This window comes from Lactuca virosa, chromosome 8, assembly GCF_052849685.1.
Source record: "Lactuca virosa cultivar CGN04683 chromosome 8, Lactuca_virosa_CGN04683_v6, whole genome shotgun sequence".
In the NCBI taxonomy this organism is placed as follows: Eukaryota; Viridiplantae; Streptophyta; class Magnoliopsida; order Asterales; family Asteraceae; genus Lactuca; species Lactuca virosa.
The window spans coordinates 99,366,064-99,389,786 of NC_136433.1; the positions used below are offsets into that span (position 1 = coordinate 99,366,064).

General features: G+C 33.4%; 2 protein-coding genes and 1 pseudogene across 2 annotated transcripts; all 3 read right to left on the reverse strand.

Annotated features, from left to right (window-relative positions):
* Positions 1-4,069: 4,069 nt before the first annotated feature.
* On the reverse strand, positions 4,070-5,454 carry LOC145128249 (F-box/kelch-repeat protein SKIP25 pseudogene; annotated as a pseudogene).
* Positions 5,455-11,105: 5,651 nt separating this feature from the next.
* Positions 11,106-13,010, reverse strand: LOC145133146 (patellin-4-like). The gene is made up of 4 exons (XM_079068077.1): positions 12,131-13,010; positions 11,934-12,052; positions 11,567-11,705; positions 11,106-11,449 (listed from the first exon to the last, which is right to left on the reverse strand). The coding sequence occupies exons 1-4, from the start codon at positions 12,854-12,856 to the stop codon at positions 11,180-11,182; spliced, it is 1,254 nt and encodes a 417-aa protein (XP_078924203.1). The 5' UTR covers positions 12,857-13,010; the 3' UTR covers positions 11,106-11,179.
* Positions 13,011-13,309: 299 nt separating this feature from the next.
* LOC145132609 (structural maintenance of chromosomes protein 1-like) lies at positions 13,310-20,155 on the reverse strand. Its single transcript, XM_079067456.1, has 17 exons — positions 19,528-20,155; positions 19,019-19,255; positions 18,679-18,912; positions 18,354-18,592; positions 17,729-18,266; positions 17,172-17,298; positions 16,765-16,872; positions 16,582-16,689; positions 16,369-16,508; positions 16,195-16,284; positions 15,901-16,109; positions 14,999-15,168; positions 14,815-14,924; positions 14,353-14,729; positions 14,029-14,280; positions 13,722-13,952; positions 13,310-13,609 (listed from the first exon to the last, which is right to left on the reverse strand). The coding sequence occupies exons 1-17, from the start codon at positions 19,963-19,965 to the stop codon at positions 13,561-13,563; spliced, it is 3,657 nt and encodes a 1,218-aa protein (XP_078923582.1). The 5' UTR covers positions 19,966-20,155; the 3' UTR covers positions 13,310-13,560.
* Positions 20,156-23,723: the final 3,568 nt, after the last annotated feature.

The window sequence follows — 23,723 nt, forward strand, 5'->3', positions numbered from 1 at the left end:
GGTGACCCAATTATAAGCTTAAGGGACCCTCAATGGCTTTCAAGTACTATTGGGCCTTAGTGGCCCATTAGCATTGCTAGTAAGGTCCAGATAAATCAAATGCGAAATGGGCCAACGTGTCCTTCGTATACCCCAACAGCCTTAAACAATACACGTAAGTAGCAGGACTTTGTAATCCTCTTCTCCTCGTTTGTTAGGCTTACCTTCAATTCAAGTAAACAAATACAGGTCGTTAATCAATAGTAATCAACTCCGTTTGGATTAAGTGAGTAATAACGGGCGACACCTCTAAGGGTCGTTCGTAGTCTGTAGTTATAATCAAAGTCTCCTGGAGGGAGAGCGAGAGTTTGTGTATAGATCTATACGGGGGTGACTCCCCCACACCTCAGCTGTTCACTACAGTTAGACTCGGCCAGTCTAGGGTGACAAAATCTTAAGATCAATTCCGGCGTTCATTAGGATGCCAAGACAGACGAACTAGTCATTATTATGCATGGTTATAACGACTCACGAAATTAAATAAATCCAATACTATCCGAGTAATCAAGGAAAAGTAATCAAAATCACTTGTGTGGCGGTATAGCAATTTGAAACAATTATATTATGTTATCGGAAAACATCGGGTTTTTCGAGGAAATCAACACCACTCGCTTGTACTTCAATAATTATAATGCAAAACTTCCCATTTATACACATTTTGAAATCATTCATGCACCAACTTATGGATCTTCACCCTTTGGTAAACAATTGTCTTTTCAGAAAATATCAGATTTCTGAGTTTTATAAACTACACAAATCATTTTTATCACAACCCTGCTTATGAACTCACCAACATTTCATATGTTGACGTTTTTCAAAATAATTTGTATTCTCAGGTAACAGGTAAGCTGAAGGGTAATATCAAGTATGTTAGGATGTTATGTTTTGAAAACACTCGAACAATTGATGCTATGGATATGTAATGTTTAAACAATGTATTGGATGTGAACAATGTCAATCGTTATGTATTAATGCATGGTGAAGTTTATGTTGTGTTTCATATATAACCATTGTGATGATATTCAATTTAAGTCACGCGAGCCCTCGGACGTTTCCGCCGTCTGGTTCGGGGGTGTGACATCTTCCACATGTCTTTACTAAGTCACCACAACCCAAGTGTAAGACATTTACATTTACAAAATAGAAGATTGAATTATATGTCTAAAAGAGAAACTTTATTTCATCATCTAAAGAAATAAATATTTTTGATTGTGTTTCACTTATACCTTTTCCACCCTTAGATCAAATTGTTTACGTCATCTTGACCAATGTTTGGTCAAAAACGTTATCCATCAATGTTTCCGCTCAAACCTTCACCAATTTCAGTTATCCCTAAAATAAATTCAAATCCTCCCCAAATATAAAGTCATAACTTATGCACTGACCGTCCTATATGTTTGCAAATCAACATTGTGTATCTTCTTAATTATTCTATTTCTTTCTCAGTGTACATCGATGTTACCAAAATTCATCAAGGACAAAACAGTCACCTTGTATTTAATTCTTATTAATATAGTAAATACTTCCAATTTTGAAGATAATAATCGGTCTCATACATGTTAAATTACAATTGCTCGATTTCCAACTATCTAACTCAATAACTTTATGTAATTATTTTTAACCTTACCTTTTTCTATAACGTTATTGATTAGATTTACTATAATTAAGTTTAAATTGCAAGAGAATTTTACTTGAAAGTAATGAGCATTAGTTGATGTTTTTATTGAAGCTTGAGGATGATGCAAAACTCAAAATCCCTTAGTGGTAATATCCTAATACTTAATAATTAATTATTTCGACAAAAATACTTTCCATTAACTTTGATAACAAATTTTTTGAATTAAGCATATTTTTATGATTACAAATTTGTTTTCTCTACTCACTTGTACTTATCATCCTGAAGATGAGAAAAGATTAACCATGTCTATATTGAAAAGTGTCAAAAAGATCTTATTGGTCCATGATCTTCAAATGTTCTTTGTTTTTTATTCGTTTTTGTGTATTTGATTTGTTTCTTCAAGAAACTCAGTTTTCTATTAATTTTGATAACAAATTTGTTGAATTAAGCATACTTTTATGATTATAAATTTGTCCATTTTCTATTGTTAAATCAAGTGTAAATGAATTTGAACAATCGTTAAATTTCATATTCTATAATGTAATTTATGCACTAATTAATCAAATAATAGTACATATCCAAATGGTCGGGTACCTCCAAGACAATAAGCAAACATGTAAATTATATGCAATTTCACAATATTGTAAGTTTTTTACTGGATTTAAATGAACACTTACTTCTTTCACTTGATTTAGATTCTTGATTACTCATATAAGGTTGTAATAAAATAAAATTCTGATAAATTGAAAAAATTGTTCAGCAAAACCTTAAAAATTTTGAAATTTGTTGGAAATTTGGTTATATGTCAAGTTAGGCTTCTTTTTGTGTTGTCATGTTTGTTGATTTGGCTATGTAGGGTTCATTTGAAGTTCCATTTCTCTACAAGAATGTTAATGTTCACATCCAAAAAGAAACTCTCACAACTGGTAAGCATTCTAAATGATTTTTTCACTTACATTAATCAAAACTGTTATTTTAAGTGGTGCATTCTCATGGATGCCACACCGGTTGTCACTATATAGACCTTCTAGCGGTCTATAGAAGAATCCTAGCGGCTTTATGAAGAATTTTGTTGTGTTTTCAATGAAGTATCACTCTGTCAACATTTTTCTCTATAGTTCTTTCTCTTATTTTCGATATAGATGTGTGTCACAACAATAAGGCAGAAAGAGGTGTTAGTGACCATTAAAGATGAAAAGGTAATATATAATTCAAGAATAATATATAAAGTGTAAATTATAGATTTATGATATTTATTTCAATGAAAAATATGTTGTTTGATTGTTAGGTTACATATCTGTTTTTTTTTTTTTATATAATTTGATTTTGACAGGTTTGATCTAAATTTGATAATTGAAGCGGTTAGGAAAGATATGTGCTAACGATTTTGAATTCGTATTGCCCTATAGAAACCAACCGTAGTCTCACAAACCATTCCCTCATATCTCAGTAGGTCTTAACATTTCCCAAAATTCAGCTACAAGAAGTCATAGATGCACTTCTTGAATCAATCCTCTAAACCGAATTTCATTTGTTAGTTAGATGTAGTGACCAAAATGCAAGATTTGTTAAAGTTCATTATTATTTATTAGTGTTAACCTTTAGCAAATTATGAAACTAATATTATATTTTTGTTCATAACATGTTTTTTTTTGTAATAATTTATTTGATCGGAAGATATGTATATGTGATTGGGTGTAGCCTGAAAAATCATATTTTAATTTTTATAAGGAAAAAATACTTTGAAATCGACCAAATTACAATGTCTGAATTTGATGTTTATGGTTATGACATTTCATTTTATTTGTAATGTTTATCGAATTTCTTTACAGAATTTAATGTTGTTGGTACATGTAACAACTTATTGTTGTTTTTGGTTTTACAGAGCCAATATGAAAAGGGCCATATGAGCCTCCATGGGAGTTGGTACACGGAACAAAGTTGATTCATAAAGCTACTACACAACATGTTTTAATCAAAAAGTCGCATTATGTTGTGATAAAACAAAGATCACATAGTTCATTTATGTTAAAAATTACTGTATTAAAAAACCAAATTGCTCTAATATAAATATTAAATATTTTTATCGAATAAGTTTTGTTCAAAAACTCTAAAAATGAATCTAACTAACATTTTTTTTTATTAAAATTCAACCTAAGACAAAGCTGCCTATTTATGTGATATGTATTTAATTTATGTTACCCGCGTTTAACGCGGGTCATAATCTAGTTAAAATATCAATTAAGAAATACCACAATGATAAATACAAGGTATTGCAAATATTAAAATATTAAAATATAATAATGAGAAATTAAATTGTTTCCTATTTTTTATGCCTATAAATGTTCTTATGACGAGTGTTATAATTAACATGCAAATGTTAATTATAAATGTTCCTACAAATTCACCTAATTTCAATTAAATATCAATCTGATTAACATGCAAATGTATATAAATTGATTAAGTTATCACATTAATGAAAAAGCTTGGAATCTAAATCATATTTTCTTGGACTCTAAACCACCACCGGCGATTGGAACTCCTTCGGACACATTCTAGGCAGAATATGAAGTGCCAACACTTGTTGTCCCACCGGTGAATCCAAAACCCACAACCGTGGTAGAGGTGAGACCACATCCACCGCCAAAATCCCAACACCGCCACTACGCACAATGCATACCCTACCACCACCGGCGGCAATGTGCTCCGCCCCTTTTAGCATGTCATTCTCCAAAACATTTATCCACACTTCCATTGCTTCGTCGTACTTTTTCAGTACACCTTCTGATTCATCCACCATGTAAATTGTCTCCTCATCCATCGCCGCCGCTGGCCCCCTCCAGCCATCCAACATCCCCGCCGGCATCTCTGACCAGCTATCGCAATTTACATCATAAACTAATCCTTCTTTACCACACGAGCCTTTCATGTTTATCGTATAAAGCTTCCCTTTGCATCCAACGGCATCAATGACTTCCCTGCATAGCCTTCCATCTCTTAAAGATCGCATATTTTTCCAAACGCAGTTTGAATCTTTACGTTTACTATCAAAAGAATCAGTTTCCCGGAATATCCATTTCTCGACGGAGCGAGCGACAGTTTGGGTGTAGTGTGAACCAATCCCACTCGCGACAAATACGGCGGCGCGTGAGGTTCCAGCAAGGCACCAACGGCGTGGGCTTAAGAGTGGAGGTCCAGAAGACCATTTCTTCGTTAGTGGGTTAAAGATTATAGGATGCGAAAAAGCGGGGAGAAGGTCGCTGGAGGTTCCGGCAAGTAGGACGAGGTTGCCGGCGACTGAAACGGACTGGATGGGTAAATTACGGGCGATGAATGATGGGTGGCGGAGGCAGACGTTGCGTAGATAGGGTGTTGGAGTAACAACACTCCATTGAGAAGAGATCGGATCAAAGGAAGAGAGCTGTAGTGTCGAATTTTGACCTGATGAGTCGGTGGGGGTGGTAGTTGAAAGAGTGTAAAGAGAGTGAAACGGCGGGAAAGTGGCGGAGTAGATGAACTGCCGCCATGAACGGCAAACGGAGTAGAGGATGGAGGGATGAACACGAGAAAGACATAGTTGGGCAATATGATCAGGTAGACCAGGTATCATGGGCATGTGATGATCAAGGAGGAGTTTCCGGCGCTTTGACGCAGCGGTGGCGGTGGTTATGGTGGCGGCGCGTGATATAGAAATAGTAGAATCGTCAAATGAAGGGGACATGACGCGGGAGAGTTATGTGGTGGATAATTGGAATTTGGAAGGCTCTAAAAGGTGGGGGTTTTATTCAATGGTCATACAAGATACACATTAAATTTCGAAAAGGGAAACATTATTTCGTTATTTGTAACGAAATATTATTTAATATTAATTCATCAAATAAATATAGTAATAAAATACGTTTTTCTATCAAAAAATTTTGATTTATATCTTGAAAATAAAATAAAACGAAAAATAATTTATTTTTATATAAATAATTTTTACTTCTTTATCGTGTAATAAAACACCATCCATAAATGTCATGATCGTATTAGAATTAAATTAAATAATATACAAGGCCTAGATACATGCACATGATTCAGTGGGCATTATTTTTGGATTATAAAATAATCGATGAAAAGGTGTTTGGTTGGAGCGTATGATAGAGACAAATAATAAATGCAAAAAGGTGTAGGGAAAGTAGTTGCATATGATACATGACAGAGTGTGAGTGGTGTTTATTAAAAGGTCATCCCTAACTTTTAGATTTCATATCTATCCATATACATTGTTGTGACGATTTCAATTTCTTAGTTTAAGAAAAGATTAGTTATGTTTCATATTGATTTGTTAATAATTTCAAATTTTAAAAGTTGGAATATATTAACCCGTAGAATATCATATTTACAATTTTATAGATCAAAAATTGGGATGATCATGAAAATGACAATGGGTTAAAAGACTAAAAATATCACATCTATATATTTAGTCACTAAAGTATTTTTGAATATGGTTTATCATTAGATTCTCGTCAACTATCGAAAAATTATCATTACGACATAGTATTGTAGGTAAATGTTGATTTCACATCTATGTGGTTACGATAGGGTTGTGAGGCAGTCGAAGATAGGGTTGTGAGGAAGTAGGCGCGAGTGCTCGACTATGGAGAAATGCTAAGACACTTAACCACGTCACAGCCCTTCTCCTGGACATCCTTGATTAAAGCCTTGAGGACTTGGGACCTTCCCTATATGGCTAATATGAATCCAATACGTAATTATTGACTTATATTTGGTGTATAAGTCATCTAACATGCATGTCTTGTGCCTTCAAATTGAAAGAATAAAGATTCCAGCAATGTCTTCTTATTCTACGTTTCTTCAACTATTGTGACAACCGTCAAATTCTGGTCAAGTCAAAGTCAAATAAACTCAACAAGTCAAACCGGTCAACTCTACTAACCCTTGTATACTAGGGTTTACGTTATGTAATTATTGTACAACTCGCTATTTTAATGAGAAGCCATCACTTGGAAAGTTCGTATGTGTAGGATTCTTGAACCCTAATCGAGGTAAGTGATGTAGCAAAGCGATAAAACACTATTACATACCCTTCGGGGGTGTGTAAGACTCTTAAACATGGCTTAACAGGGTTTACGGACCTTGCGTTACAAAGCCAAACACTCAAAAAGGTCACAAAAGAAGTCTCTCCCAATCTCTTTCACTCTATCTCTCCCTATCTCAAATCTCTCCCAAATCTCTCCAAGTATGTGAAATCTCTCCCAAATCTCTCCAAGTATGTGAAATCTCTCCCAAATCTCTCCAAGTATGTGAAATCTCTCCCAAATCTCTCCAAGTATGTCAAATCTCCCCCAAATCTCTCTAAGTATGAGAAATCTCTCCAAGTATGTGAAATCTCTCCCAAATCTCTCCAAGTATGTGAAATCTCTCCCCAATCTCTCCAAGTATGTGAAATCTCTCCCAAATCTCTCCAAGTATGTCAAATCTCTCCCAAATCTCTTTAAGTATGAGAAATCTCTCCAAGTATGTGAAATCTCTCCCAAATCTCTCCAAGTATGTGAAATCTCTCCCAAATCTCTCTCAAAATCTCTCTTAACTTTTTATAATCACTCGGGGCATCCCGACCCTTGAATTAGTCAAAAACAGCTCGAAAACGGAAGTTTGCGCGAAAAACAGTCTTAAGGAGCCGAACCTAGCTTAAGGGTCGAACCCTCTTATAGGAGCGAAACCCTCTTAAAGCCGAAGCTCCTATTAGAACCGAACCTCGGAAGACCGAAGGTCCCTTCGGACCGAACCACTAGCCAGCTTCACCTTCGGTCCCTTCTGATGAACGCGCCTGCGAGACCTGCTCGGACCGAAACCCCTCACTCTCGGTTCCAATACACCAACCGAACCCTACCTTCGGTTCTAATGCTTCTAAGACCGAACCTCGCCCCTGACTTCGGATTTTCCATTTTCTTCCTGGTTTTTTACCCAATATTCGTTTTAAACCCGTTTTTCATTATTTTAACGTGGGATTTTCACCCAAACTTATATTTTGACATATAAAACCCTAAATATTCATATTTTAATCACATTTTGAGGATAATCTTTATCCAAGATTAAAATCTAGTGTGTGAGATATTTAGGTGGAGTGTTGACTTTACCTTTGAGTTATGACACAAGCAACCCTCTACATCCACTCCATGACCATCCCCAGTCACTATTCCATCATACCTGGTCATTCCATCGTCCTTTTCCCACTCTTTTCAGCCAAACACTTTGATTCAAGGATAGAAAAATCCTTATCTCTCCTCCCATTTCACTCACACTCCTCCAAGAAGCAAAAACTCATTCTCTCTCACTATCCCTCTTTAATCTCGAAATTTCAAGGTTGATTACAAGTTCTTCATCTACTCCTAGTAAGTAATATCACTCCTCACATGATTATTTCTCCTTCTTTCTACTTAAATGATGGATATCTTACACAAACATCGTTATATTTGTGTTAGATCTTCGAATCTTCAAGCATCTTCTAAAGTGTTCTTGAGTTGAACACTTCCTTTCTTCATCATCCATCTTCTGAAACCAAACAAGGTGAGTTCATACCCCTATCTTTTCACGTTTTTCTTAAGTTTTAAGGGGGGGAATACAAGTTAAAACACCAAGAACACAACTAAACTCATCCAACAGCTTTCATCAGAAAAGTTTAACTCCATTCACGGACTGTTTGGTCAACTTAAACACTTTAGTTTTCAAAACTGTATTAGGTGCAAATAGTTCAGGTTCATACGTTTAAAATGACTACTTGCACATCTCCATACGATTTTTCTACAATTTATGGTGATTTTTACAAAACTGCCTATCATTTCAAGAACAAATCCGGACCAGTCTGTGAATATGGACTTTTTCACACAAGTGGGAAGTCACTAAAAATCATAATAAAATTTATGAACAAACTAGACACATTTTCCAAACACTCAGAAATTACGGATTCGCATTTGGACCTTTGATGATTTTTCTATAAATCTTCTAAGAACAGGAAAAGAAATGTTAACACTAGAAAAATGTTATCAATTTCATTTACACCTTGTAACTTGTTGAACAAGGTGTGTATCATTATGTGCATATATGTGTTATATTATATGTCATTTTGTCTTGGTAAATAGACATACATCAGAAAACAAATGGATTTTTACCTCCACAAGTATGGTAATTAATTATAATAAACAAAGTTTATATCCATTGCATACAAACATTTTGATAAACTATTGTAAGTATAGTTTATATTCACTACTACTACCATTACTTGATAAACTATAATAGATATAGTTTATGATGCACTTACACAACAAGTTCACTACCAGAGGTTTCATTTACACAAAAAGGGTTTTCATTCACTACACATAAATCTGTTAATGACTAAATTGTGAGACATTCGCTTCATGTTACTTTTCAAGTAATGCACTATAAGTCATGTATTGTAACCAGAGTCTCTTTGAGGGAGAGCGTGATAGTTGTGTATAGATCTATATTGGGATTGACACCCCACACCTTGATGTTAGCTACAGTAGGACCTCGAGGTCTACGGGTGACAAATGTCATAACATTTCCGACGCCTGAAGAACGTCGTTTCAGGCCATCTAGGTCATAGCATGGTTATAATAACTCATATAAAGTATTAACAACTCATACGATTTACGGGGATTTCATTAAATCAAACGAGTTTATGTCAATTTAAATTTGCATTGTTTTACTATAAGTATGGAAATTACTTGTACATTTTGGTCTTTGGATCTAAGGCTGCAATTCACACTTTAGGGAAAATATTGGATTTTTCTGGAACAAACATTACTTTTAAAAAGGAAAGGTTTTCATCACTACATTCAAAAGTTTATGAACTCACCAACTTAATTGTTGACACTCTTTCAAACTACTTGTATTCTCAGGAAATAAATAAACAGGTAAACAAGCGCTTTTGAGGATGGGACGTTAAGGCGTCAAACATTTCATTTTTGTCAACATAATGTAATTGATTTGGAAACATGTAAACTTATACTATGGTGTAACTTTTTTAATTATATTTATGTTGGTTGTGTTTACTTTGATCACTATTGCAATTGTTGTTATGATACTATACATGAAGTCCTCCACCCCTGGACGTTTCCACCATTCTTGGTTTGGGGGTGTGACAACTATGTAATTGTGGTTTACCATTCGAATCATAACATCTTGGATTGAAGATAAGCCTAGAAGAATGTCTATGGTGTCTCCTAACACTATGGTAAGTGGATTTTACATTCTATTTTGGCTTGCCAATCGAATTACAACTTCCGTATGTAACCTTTTAATTTCGCTTTTGAAGAATCCAAATAAAAAAATACTTTTTTATGAAATTAAAGGCCGTTAATTGTGGAATTAAAACCCACTAAGGAAAATCATGTATCCCAAAATATCTGCTCACAAAATCGTGTATCCCAAAATATATGTTGTCTTTCTAACTTGATTCACCTAAAATATCCATTTTATCCTTACCAATAGTTTTCTAGAAAACTTATTCATTTTGTTTTCTTTCAACTTTTAATTACAATCGACAATTCTGACTATTCATCTTTTTAGTTTAATTATACAATTGACAATTTGACTATTCATTTATTAATTTAATTACCATGATCTTGTTACACATTCATAGATACGAGTTAATTTGATTATATGAGAGAGAGAGAGAGAGAGAGAGAGAGAGAGAGAGAGAGAGAGAGAGAGAGAGAGAGAGAGAGATGTAAGGTTGGAAAATCTTTTGCATTTTCTAGAAAATGAAAATAATACTTTATTGAATTCTGTAACTAACATATGGACTTTTTTTAATGAATTAAATCAAAAGCATTCCCAAGATTCAACACATCATGTGAATTGCTAAAAATAGAAATAATCATTTGGCTATCATATTGCATGCCTTTTTGCCAAAAGCATCATCATATAACAGAAAATTTTTTTATTTATACATATCCAATTAGGTTAAAAGCAATTAGTTGTATTATTATATTAAACAATTTAGAATTTAGATACACTGTACTTGAATCAACAAAACTCAAACTTGAATTCTACTGCTTGGTGAGTATCTTGATTTCTTGTTACTAACAGTGAAAGTGCACAGTTAAAAGCTTAGATGAAAGAATACTGATTTGGTGAAAAATATAAAAATGGTAAATAGAAATATTAAATGGAAGTTGATTCATTTTCTTCCTTCTGAAGTATACTAAAAAGTAAATAGACATTAAGTTGCTATTGTTTTTATAATTATGTATATTACACAAAAATGCTGCTGAAGTTGGAACAAAATATATGCAACTATATTTATGTGGTAAAATAGGCAAATTTGATGTGTTAAGACTTAAGACTGATATACAAATCAAAATGGACTACTTTTTAATACAAATTCAAGCTCGTTTATACCCGTTTCCTTAACGAGAACATTTTAGTACAAATACGATCAAAATAAACTAAACTTATATTCAAATAGGATTAATAAATAAATAAATAAAAACTCTAATTTGTAATTGGTAAATTGTGCATGGGTACAAAGGGTTTAATTTTGTACCTATAAAAAATCTTTCTATTTTTGGAAGAAGGATTGGCTAATGTAATAAGAATTTTGCCAGGCTCACTTACATGAAATGAATTTGAAGTCATTCTCCCTATTTGTATTCCTTTTGAAACCAACACACTATATGAACCTTCGTCTTCTGGCACAAATTCTTCCTTGTAACTCACATCATTTCCCGTTACCGTTAAATCCCAATACACGGTCATCCCGACCTGTAATCAAAATTCACCAAAAACACAAATATTTTATCCCGCACTCACTGTTACTGTTATTAGTACTGATACAGTGATAGTACTGATACAGTGATATCGTAAAAAGCTGAAACAAACCTCTGCAGTAGGTATCTCGATGCTATCGGTTGCATATCCTTTGAGCTTCTGCTCTATCGCTTTTTCGTCCGGCGAGAATTCGCCGCCTTTTATTCCTAGACCGCCGTATGGAGCCATGAGATGTTCCGGATCTATAAATCTTCAACACATTAAACCAACCATTACTTTTTGGTTTTTTTTTAAATAAAGAAAAAAATGATATTTAAATTTCAAAAACTCAATCATCACTCATAGGATTTATCATTACACATAATTTGATATGACATTTTCAAAACCCTTTCAAAAACTTACCCTTTAAACCTAGAAGTCATTTTAGTGTCAGTATCTGTATTAGATGTTAAATCACAGTGATGGTTTGAAAACTAACTTGAGAAGGGTCTCAGTGATTGCCGATGGCTTCACGTACATTACTTTGTACTTTCTTGTCATTAATCGCATATTTAGCGTATAGAAGGCGAAAAACCACATCGGGACATTAACAATCACCTACATTTTGTTTAAAAAGATATATAAACTTTCGATTTTTCATCAATTATTTGACTTAAAAACATTACGGAAACTTACAATTCTGTAAATGATCCCTGGATAATTTTCTTGCAAAATGGAAAAATATTTCTTGCTACCTGCAAACAGTTCGTTCAGAAATGGTCTGGGTATGTTCTTGACATCCATAATTTGGATGACAGAATCTGCACCACCGGGTTTGAAGTCGAGTTTAAGAACGCATCCTTCCATTAGTTTAATTCGCCAACGAAGGAATTCATTGCATGATTCCTTGGTTCCTAATCTCTTACGTAAAGTGTCTTTATCTTTAAATGTTTCGAACAATTGGTAACACAATGGGCGACCTGCTTTATCTCTGCCCTGAATGTGCCCAATATTGTCAAGATCTGGGCCAAACGTTTCCTCGAACAGCTTATCTACATTAAAATCTTCCCTCCATATAATCGTGTTTGCTATCATTTCAAAAGCGTTTTGGACGTTATAATCTTTGGCTTTCAAGAATTTTTTGAGAATGATGTCGGTTCTCTCGAGGCCTCGACTGGGTAACAAAGGGACACCCCAGATCTGTAATTCTCTAAGATGCTCGCTCGCTTTGTATTTTTCTCCGATGAGGGTGTAATTGAGTATGGAATCTTCGAGACGAGAACGGAGCTCGATTAAAGCTTTTCTTTTCTTCGTCTTCAACTCTGCAGCAATCGAACTTTCAGGTTTTTTTTGCTTAGGTTCCCCGTCAATGGAATCGTGGAAGGTTTCGATTGGTGAATGAGGATCTTTGTCGTCGTCCATTGTTGTGGATTTCGAGCTCCGGCAGTGCACCGGTGGCCGGAAACTCGAACGTCAAGGTTGTGGTAGTGACTAGTGGGGCCTCTATGCATCTGTGAGCAATATTAATTTTCGCTTTTTTTTTCTAATTATTTCATGGTCACTAATTTATTGGATGGTTTTATTTAGCTACGCAAATTCTTTTTCTAAAAAAAGAATTTTTTTTAGACAAACTATATCACCTGGATTAGCTATTTGCTTTTAGATAAAAGCGACTACATTTCAGTCTATCAAATTAACACGATTTTTTTAATTTACAATAAAAACAATATTGGAGAATCCTTTGATGTCGATAAAAAAATGTTGGGTATATTTCTTGACAGCACAAAATTCTTTTTTCTGGAACGAAATGAATGATTGTAATTTGGAAATGGATGGTGTTTTATCGTGTATAAGTATTTGTAGAACCTTTGGGTCTTTTGCCAGAAAATGCCGTGGGCTTTCAACAACACATTCTACAAGGTGCATAAAAACTTACACTCGTGGATATGTTATGTGCACATTACATAATAACAATCGTCTAGTTTAGTTTTACTGTTTGTTGTCTTTAAAGTTATAACCAACAATAAAAATCAACATGGAAAGCTACTCACAAATAAACACAAGCTTTAACTAAATCTATTGCTTAAAAAAGTTTTTGCCATTTTTTCATCATCTACTGATCTTTATCATGCCTCCCGGTATTTGGTTAGGTCAAATGTCAAAGTTCTTGAGCATCTGCAGAGCAAAAACAATATATAATTAAAAGATTATGAAATGACCATTTTACTTTACCCCTGCGTTACATTTAATATTATTATTATTTTTTTGGAAGGGGAGGAAAACTTACGCTCTTTCGGAATCCCTATAAACCCCAACCAGAGCTTCAGCCTTGTCATAAAAAGTATCTTTAAGAGAAATGACAATACTCTGGAAACCATTCCCCTCCAGAGTTTCCTGATTTGCTGCCCTTTCTCCTTCGCATGACTTTGATCTGATAAACCCAGCAACCTTGGCAACATTTAAATTATCCAGTGCTGCATCCACCTCGTCCAGTATAAAGAAGGGTGACGGCTTGTAACTGGAATAATAAATACATCACCAAATATTACAAAAAAAATAAATGACATATAATATATATATATACCCTTCCTTACCTGTGGATGGAGAAAAGCAAAGCCAGGGCCGCAACAGTCTTTTCACCACCTGATAACTGCTCCATATCACGGAAACGCTTTGTAGGCGGCATAGCAGTGTACTTTATACCATGTAAAAACGGTTCGTCTTCATTATCCAAATTTAAATATGCGGTCCCACCAAGAGGATGTGTGCTGCTTTTCGTCAGTTGCTTATAGATTTTGTCAATATTTCCAGAAATATGGTTAAACGCCTCCATAAATCGCGTAAGCCTGTAAATGTTAATCTTGTCAACATAAATAAATTATAAATATTAAACTCAAAAGAGTGAAGACTATGTCTACCTCCGGGTCCTCACGGTTTCAAACTCTCTGCCTGCTAGCTTCTCTTCTTCTCTGGCCTCATCAAACTCTTTGCTTGCTGCTTTTTCTTTCTCCTGTAAAGCAGCGTATTGATCTAGGGCTTTTAAGTTAGGGGCAGTTCTGTCAATTTCTGATACTATGCTTCCGATTTTCTGTTTAAATTCTGCCTCCAGCTTTTCCCTTTCCGCAGGTTTTGCGTTGTGCTGATGTGGCCTGCTGAGTTGGCTGAAATCATAAACCGGGCCCGTTTCTGAGTCAACATCCATCGCATCAGCCACGGTCGGGAGTGTGATCTGCTCTAATTCACATTTCTCAACAATATCTTGTTTTTTTGAACTTAATTGTTCAAGTTGATTCTCCTGCAAATAATAAATAATTTTCCAGGTAAAAAAAGATAAGAAATCAAACTTTTACATTTTCCTTTAAAGTTTAAATAATACCGACCTTGGAATCAATTTTATTTTTATGCTTTGTTATGTATGTTGTAGCAGCAGAGATTTTTACTTTCCATTCTTTCATCTCTTTCTCACATGCTTCTGACTGTGACTTCCACTCTAAGAAAAATAATAATTGTTATGGGTTTTATGATTTTATAAAAATGGCATTTTTGGAAGAAAATGGGACATACCCTGTATTTCTTCTTTCAATACATCAATCTCTTCAGTAGCTTTCTCTATCATTGATTTAAGTTCTTTCTCTCTCTCATCAACTTCAACCAATGAATTTTTTAGTTCAGTCTGTGATGATTCCAGCTTCGCAATCCGTGCTCCCATGTCTCTCTTTTTCTCATACTCCAACCTGACAATTTTATAAGTATTTAATGATCATTATTTTTTCTTTTTAGTTCAAAACTTTCAGCTAACAGAAAGTTTGGCAAGACATCACTTTTAAGTTAGCAACATACTTTTTGAAGTAAAAAATATGAATGCCAAGAAATCCCTTACATATTTACCTGTTTTTTGAATAATAAGCAAAGTTTTTTTTTCATTTAAACCCGTTAACTCCAAGGAAACTGACATTTTTTTTGAAAAAGATGGTTTTTTGTTTTTCTATTTTGACATGAAAATTCTTTATATTTTTTAAAGCCTGACTGTAGATGTTAAAATTATGTATTTTTTTATTCTCATTTCATCAGTACATTGCAATGAAGAGGAACCACAAAATATGAAGGAATGATGTTTTGATTTGTGAAGGAGAGCAGATTGATGAACATGAAGAGGAGTTAGTTAACAATATTAATTTACATATATACAATCAGCTTCTCAAATATATTAAAAATTGTCCAATCAACTTGGCATGTCATCAAAATTTTCCATGTCAAAAAGAAAAACAAAATAACTCTTTCAATGGGCTACAACAACAGGTTTCCTCATAGTTACAGGTTTTAAAAAAAAATCAAGGGGTCAAAATGTAAGGGCTTTCTTGGAACTAACCCAAAAAATGATGCATAAATTTATCATGCAATCAGATAGCAATCAGCATATTATGAGTTTATGAGCTACAACATGTTACAGGGTAATCAAAACTTACTGGTATTTGAGTTTTGACTGCTGATTACGCAAGCTAAGTCTTTCTTCAGCCAGCTCCTGGGCTGCAGCAAGCAGGTTTTCTTCATACTCACGTATATTATCCACCCCAACAGATTCACTAAATCTTTTATAAATTTTATCAACAATCTCATTGATCCTCTTTTCAAGTGATAAAATCTTGCGTCGTCTTGAAGTTATGTTCTCCCTTATCTGCAATATTACAGTAATACCCTTCCATCAGCATCATGCATATTGTATAGTGAACTACGCATTATAAACTTTGGTGCAATGGTACCTTATTAAGTTCAGGCTCAATATAACCAATTTCATTTTTAATATTACTGTATTCTGCAGTCAGTTTTGCAAGTTTCTCCTCCGTATTTTTCTGCAATAGAAAAACAAAACTTTATACCATATATATTTCAACAAAAAAAAAAAACTGACATATGAGTGTAAGTCTGTAAAATACCTTTTCAATCTCTGCATACTGAATCTTCTTTTCAAGCCCACTGATCTTCCCAGATGCTTCAGACTCCTTCAGTTGCATCTCTCTTATTGACCCAAGTTCTTGTAACTCTGCTTCAAACCCATCTTTTTTCTTTTTAAGACCTGAAAATTAGTGACATATGTAAGTATTACTACAAAAAGATCAAGAATTAATAGTTAATTTTAATTCACAAACCTTCTATCTTCTTATCATCCCATTTATGTGACCTTGCTTCCATTCCACCACTTGTACCACCAGTCATGGTACCAGCCTTTGTTAATAAAATACCATCAACAGTTACAACTACAACAAACATTAAAAATAATATAAGTTCAATATTAGCATTCAAATCAATGAGAAAATATGTAAAAGTTTTACCTTTATATCTCTCTCCAGTCCAACTCAGATGCTTGGCCTCATCAAGATCATCACAGACTAAAGTGTTTCCCACAGCAAAGAGAATTGCTTTATCGATTACTTGATCAAATGTTTGATTGTTAAGTGAACAAGCTTACACAAATGCCACAATAAACAAATAAGGGTAAATTGCAAGAATAGATACATACTTTGCCTTTTTACAGATATAAGCAATATACTTTAATTTTCCCCATTACTTTCATTTTTTATGTATTAGAGGACCTTTTAACCTGTAAAAATTAAATTATACTGCCTATATCAGTAAATAAGAGAAACTACATTGCTATTTCCTGCAATTTCCCAACAAATAATAATGACTAAAGAAAGAAGATATATAATTAAAACTCTAAAAGGTTATGCTGAAGGATATTGAATCACATCAAAGATAAGCCTTGCAGTTCCGCCTAATGCCCGCAGCTTCTCAATGACTGGCTTAACACGGACTGAGTGAAGGGGTATAAATGTCATAGGAGGAAGCCTTTGGTCTTTCAAATACTGCAGAAAACAAGTGAATACAGAGATGCATCACGATTTTATATTCACCAACCATAGTGGGTACCTTACAAAAGGCATGGTCAAATAATAAGGGCAAATTGCAGAAAAAACAACATACTTTTTTTTTGTTACCTATATGAGCAATGTACTTTATTTTTTAGTGATAACTTATATTCTTTTAACCCCAACAGTAATGTAAGTATGTTGCTATTAGGCTGAGAGAATGCAAGTACATTGCTGTTATGAGTTTACAAATTGCTATTATCAGTTGTAAAAAAAATGTAAGTACGCTGCTGTTAAAGGTAAAAAACATGTAATAACATTGCTACTATGGGTAAAAAGAGTAAGTTATATTGTCTATATTGGTAAAAAAGAGTAAAGTAGGTTGCTATTTCCTGCACTTTGCCCAAATAATAATAACGCATTTTACCTTGATGCATTCTTTTCCTGTATGCTCGTTATCAACAACAACAGCATCCATAAATCTGCCCATAGCAACAGTAACAGCAAGATTATACTTCTTCTGTGTGGGCCTACAAAGCTCTGTCATACGACCATGAACACCAGGAAACAACCGCCTGAGAGCTTCAACTGCTTGTGACAGCTTTGTGTCCCTATCATTTTCATGTTTGTCTGCTTTTAACTCACGTAATTGATTCTCTAATTCAGTTATCTTAGCCTTCAGATTTTCATATTTCTTCTTTGAATCTCCAAGTTTCTTGGTGGTGTCAGTTTGTTCCTTTCTGAGTCGTTTGAGTTCATCATTATGTTTGTCAATGGCTTCTCTAATCTTCTTGAGTCTAGTTTCCATTTGTTTCTGTTGTGACTCAAGTTCTTGTTTCCTGCTTTCCAACTGTTGTAGATTCTCTTCAAGATTCTTTTGAGCTTCCACATCAGCATGTTGTTCCCTATCTTGAACCTCTTTTTCATCTCTTAACTTGGTAGTCTTCATACCTGCTTCCTCTTTACTGCACCAAGCCAAATTTTATAATTAATTATTCATTCTTTTTCATATTAAGTTGATGATAACAGACGAATAGTTACTTAATACTTACATGCGATTATATGCCTCCAACTGATCATCACCTAAATGAAGCTTCCCCCCTTCAGATTGACCTTTTGACTGTAAGTTATCCAGTTGCTTTGTAAGGTCATCCAAGTCATTTCGCAGCTTTTCAATTTCAACTGTGTGTTTCTTCTTCTCTTCTTTCCTTTTATCAAGCTCTTTCCCAGTGTTTTTAAGTTTTGCAGTTAAGCGAGTCTTTTCCTCCTTCAGCTTCAGAAGCTCTGGTTGCTGTTAAAACATATAGAATGTATTAGCATAATTACAAAGACATGCAATTAAACATTTTTGGTGGGAAAAGCAAAAAAAAAACTCACGTTTTTATCGATTTTATTTTTCTTCTCAGCAAGCTTCTTTTCTCGTTTTTCAATTTCTTTTCTATATTTAGCTTGTTCCTTTTCTTTTTTGCGTGACTCGTTCTCATAACCATCTAACTCGTTAATAATTTCTTGAAGGCTACTCTGTTCATTTTCAATCTCCTGATTGGCCTTCTCAACGTCGTTTTCTATGTTAAATAACTGCCACAAGAAGTGTTCCTTCTTTAATGATCTCTGCAAAAAGCACGTGTAAACATATGAGCTATACATACATTCATACACAGTTACACACACATATACATGTATGAGGATAGTGAAAGTGAAACCCAATGATGCATACCAACTCCTCCTGCAAACGCATATGTTTCTCGGCCTCTTCCTTCTGCTCTTTTTTTTGCTTTCTCTCCATGACAATGGTTCTTTTTTTCTGGTAAGCAAGTGTTGACTTTTCCTCAGCTGCACCTTTCTTTTCCTCCAGATCTTCATACAATCTCTTATCTTCATCAGAGCCAGATATTTGTTCAAGAAGCACTGTAAGTTCTCTAGGGTTTTTAGATGCAACAGACTCCACATCACCCTGCATTTAACAAATACGAAAGCAACTTTGAGTGCCTTAAAGCCTTATAATAAACGTCCAATTTTAACCATGAAAGCAAAACTCATGTATTTTTGCTCATTTCAAGCCTTTTAATAAACTGTAAGTTCACTAACGTTTTTCATCACTTCCTCAATGGATAGGTATCATGCAGTACTTAAATAACAAACAATGCAGACAAAGTTAGGCAGAACAACACTGTTGTGTATCATAATTAACCTATAAGCAGGTATTTTACACTTATAACCAGATACCTGAAAAACCAGAAAATTCCTAGCCTTCACAAGAATTCCAAGAGACTTCAACTTCGCATTATAATCATCCCAATTCACAACCCTATCATCGATCCGGTACTCGCTTCCCCCAGCACTAGTAATAGTACGAGTAAACAAGAGTTCTGTACCGTTTCCAAGACGATAAACCAACTTAACAAAAGCTTTACGACCTCTTTGCTCCTTATCCCGGTCTTCGAAAGCGTAAATCAAGTCCTTCAACTGCGCGCCCCTGAGTTGACCGGTTCGAACACCGAGCACGAAGCTTATAGCGTCCATGAGGTTAGACTTTCCAGAACCGTTGGGACCAATAATCGCGGTGAAGTCATAGAAAGGACCAATAACTTGGTGTCCTTTGTAAGATTTGAAGTTCTCGAGTTCGATTCGATGAATTTTGCCTGGCGAATCCATTGCTGGCATGATACTGAAACCCTAAACTATGGTTTTCTGCGGTGGAGAAAGAGGTGGGTTAGGAAAATTGGAAAATGGTACAGTTTTGGCGGGATGATTGGGAATTTAGGATTTTTCGTCGGATGCAAGCGGGGGAGTGAGGGTTTAGACGCCCATTTTGCAGATCAGAGTAGAGCAGACGAGAACCCAAATGGGGGGAAGTGAATCCACGAATATCTACGGTTTTAGACAAAATTACATAAACGGTCCATGTGTTTTATACAAGTCACATATTCACTCTTTAACTTTTTTTTGTATGAAAATAGTCCTGTGAGTTTAATTTCTTTCTTGAACGGGGCTTTGATGTATTTGTTATATATATATATATATATATATATATATATATATATATATATATATATATATTTGTTTATGGGAGAATTTTCGTATATATTTTTATTAAACTTTAAAATATTATATTTATTCAACCTTAAATCAAAATATCATATTTAATCCTTCTTAATTTTTAAAATATCGTATTTGCCTAAATTTATTTATGGGAAATGACTTACCAGGGTAATCATATTTGTCGTTTTGTTAACATTTAAGCAATTTTTTTATTTTTCTACGCATTTGACGATTTAGCTTGTTATATGTGTTCACATATTGTCATTAGCAGGTGACAATGGTAATATATGAACAAATTAACAAGTTAAATGATTAAATGTATACAAAAAAAGAAAGTTGCCTAAATATGAACAAAACGAAAAACTAATTACCTTGATAAGTCATTTTCCTCATTTTTAATAGCGGTTTTATTTTTCATATTTGTTTTTATTATTTTTTCAAACTTTATTTTTTTAATATCCATAATTTCCTAAATATTAATTAAATGTAAATTTTCTTTTTTCATTAATAAATATGTTTTTGTTTTGTGAAATATTTTATATAGCCTCTTATAATTTTTTTTTCTTTTGTTTTTAAGCATATAAAATATTTTTAAAGTAAATAGTATCTAACAATAAAATTAAATAAATTAAATATGTAACAAAAAGTATGGAAAGTCTTTTAAAAAAATAAAAATAAAATATTATTTGGCAAATAAAAAAACAAAAAAATATATATAATGTAAATTTTATAAAATTATTACAACTTTTTAATACTTTTTAATTAGAAGTTTATAAACTTTCAACTTTTTTAATGCAACGTTTTAAACTAATATTTAACGAAAGTACTCTAAAATGGTATAAGAAAATATTAAATTATCATACAAAATCTGTGAAACATTTTAAAAATGTTGTAAAAGAAAGTTTAGAAATAAATGTATGAAAGTTATAAAAAAAATTGTATGAAAATATAAAAAAAAACAAGTTAAAAACTTGTAAGAAAAATTTAAAACATTTATAAAATATTTGGTTTAAAAGCACTTGTATTAAAATTATATGAAAATATAAAAAAGGTTTTTAAAAAAATTATAGCAAAGTTTAAAACATTGTATTAGAAAAACCTATAGGAAAAAAATATCATAAAAATGTTGTAAGAAGTTATAAAAAATCTTAAGAAATTTGTAAAAAAAAATTGTTTAAATTTAGACAACTTCCTTTTTTTATACACATGTGTTCCCATATTATCATATAGCATGCGACAATGATAATATGTGAACACATTTAACAAGTTAAATGGTCAAATGTATATAAAAAAATGAAGTTGATTAAACGTAAAGAAGACAAAAAAGTAATTACTCTCGCAAATCATTTTCCCTTTATTTTTTAAACAATTTAGAATCAATTTTTATATTTTAAAATCATTATAATCGTAAAAAGAAAAAGAGGTTGACCATATTGCCCTTAACAGGCAAAATACACATTGGCGTGAAGATCATTATGATATTCCCTCCCATAAACATTGTTCAAAAATATGCAATTATGGTCTCCATAAATTCTTGATTGTTATTAATTTCTAGGTAAATATGTTTTTTATATAAACACTCGAATTAACTAATCTTAGGTTATTTAGTAATTAATGCCGTTCAAAAAAAATAGTAATTAATACGATGAGATTAATTAGGTTCCAGGTTCAACAAATTTTAATCTTGCTTCATATGATACGACAATCAACTCAATAAAGAATATACCCTTGCTTGAAAATTTTATAAACGAAGATCATGCATTAAGGAATTCAATGTTTGCGCAAGTGTGTTTGAAGTCTTAGTTGCGCAAGTGTGTTTGAAGTTTGCATCTCATATTCAAGGTTGGGGACAAATGGGCAATTTCACCATCCGTTTTATTTTATTATTATTTTATTTTTTTTGAAACGGAAAAATCAATAAAAAATATATAAAAGAGAAAGAACAAGCAGCCACGGTTAACAAGCAACTAAGACGTGGGCTTAAGTACAAGTAAGCATAACGATACAGAAACATAAAAAGTTACATGATAGAATTCATAAGATGAGAAAAATGAGAACAACACCATTTTGTCCGGCTGCCACAACCCGCGTACCCGCCTTGCTCCTGTGTTTGCACCATAAATATGATAAAGATATAACATTGTCAGCTACTTTTGTGGACGAAAGTCTTAAATCTTTGTAAATTCTCTCGTTCCTTGCGGTCCAGACATTACACCAAAGACAATATAAAATTGAAATGAAGATTCCTCTTTTTCTTTGACAATTTCCCCACGAGGCTGGGAAGTTGATGACTTCACGAGGTGAAGTAAGTTGCTGAGCTTTAACCCCGCACCATTTAAGCACCCATTCATAAACTCCTTTAGTGAAATCACAGTCTCACAGAAGGTGATTGACAGTTTCCGGTGCTTGGCTACATAGACGGCATGTAAGATTGAGGATTTGAACATCTCTTTTTGATAACTCAGAAGCCACTGGGATTCTAGACAAGGAAGCTCGCCATTTAACCTTTTCTATACTATATAAGTTTGGAAATCGGGTCTGAAACAGGAGATTTCCACACCAAGTATCTTTCCAAAATAGGATATTCACCCCACACCCTGGAATGAGTTTGAAAATCATGTTGCGGTCAAGGTTGAGGTCATCAATGTGTGTGATCACTTTGTGGATGTTACGCCAAACACCATTGGATGATTTCCTTGCAATGTAAGTCGTTGGTTTCTTTTGAAGATTATATATGAATACTTGCAATTACTTCCCTCCATAAATTGCTTTCTTCGTTCAATAGCCTCCATAACCATTTTGTGATAAGGGCTATATTTTGAGCTTTTAAAGTGCCAACACCAAGACCTCCGTCTTTTTTAGATGTTGTTATTTTGGACCAATCCACCCAATGAATCTTTGACTTGACACCATCCATTTTATATGAAAAACATTTTTGATATCTAAGAGCAATTAGTCCATTTGTTTTTTTTTATAAATAATAATGATTTTAAAATGTTTAAAAAAATGGATTTTGGTAAATATGATATTTTAAAATTTTAAAATGATAAATATGATATTTAGATATAAGGTTGGACAAATATGATATTTTAAAGCTTAACAATGGCATATATGAAATTTACCTTTTTTATTGTCTTTTATGTTTTTTAATTTCAATTATATATTATATATAACATTAATTGGAAACAGACTTATGAATGGTAATACGCTAAGTCGGTTACTGTTCATCGGCTTCTAGCTTGAATTTTAGTCGGTCGATAATGCCCTTTTTTACACATGTTTCTTCCTTATCCGATTTTGTTTAATGGTTCTTGCTACTGTTTTTCCTCTCTTATATTCCGTCGGTCGGTTGTTCTTCAGGTTTCTGCTTTGTCTTTTAT

Bases quoted from the DNA above. Each gene is read 5' to 3' on its own strand.
- LOC145133146 (XM_079068077.1), bottom strand. From the start codon at position 12,856: ATGGACGACGACAAAGATCCTCATTCACCAATCGAAACCTTCCACGAT. The intron at 11,706-11,933 runs GTTAGTTTTCAA...AATGTGTTGAAG, and splicing joins ATCACTGAGACCCTTCTCAA to ATTTATAGATCCGGAACATC. The intron at 11,450-11,566 runs GTTTGTTTCAGC...TTTTGATTACAG, and splicing joins TCGAGATACCTACTGCAGAG to GTCGGGATGACCGTGTATTG.
- LOC145132609 (XM_079067456.1), bottom strand. From the start codon at position 19,965: ATGCCAGCAATGGATTCGCCAGGCAAAATTCATCGAATCGAACTCGAG. The intron at 18,267-18,353 runs GTAAGTATTAAG...GGCTTGGTGCAG, and splicing joins TTGGAGGCATATAATCGCAT to TAAAGAGGAAGCAGGTATGA. The intron at 16,110-16,194 runs GTACCATTGCAC...GTAATATTGCAG, and splicing joins TTGAGCCTGAACTTAATAAG to ATAAGGGAGAACATAACTTC.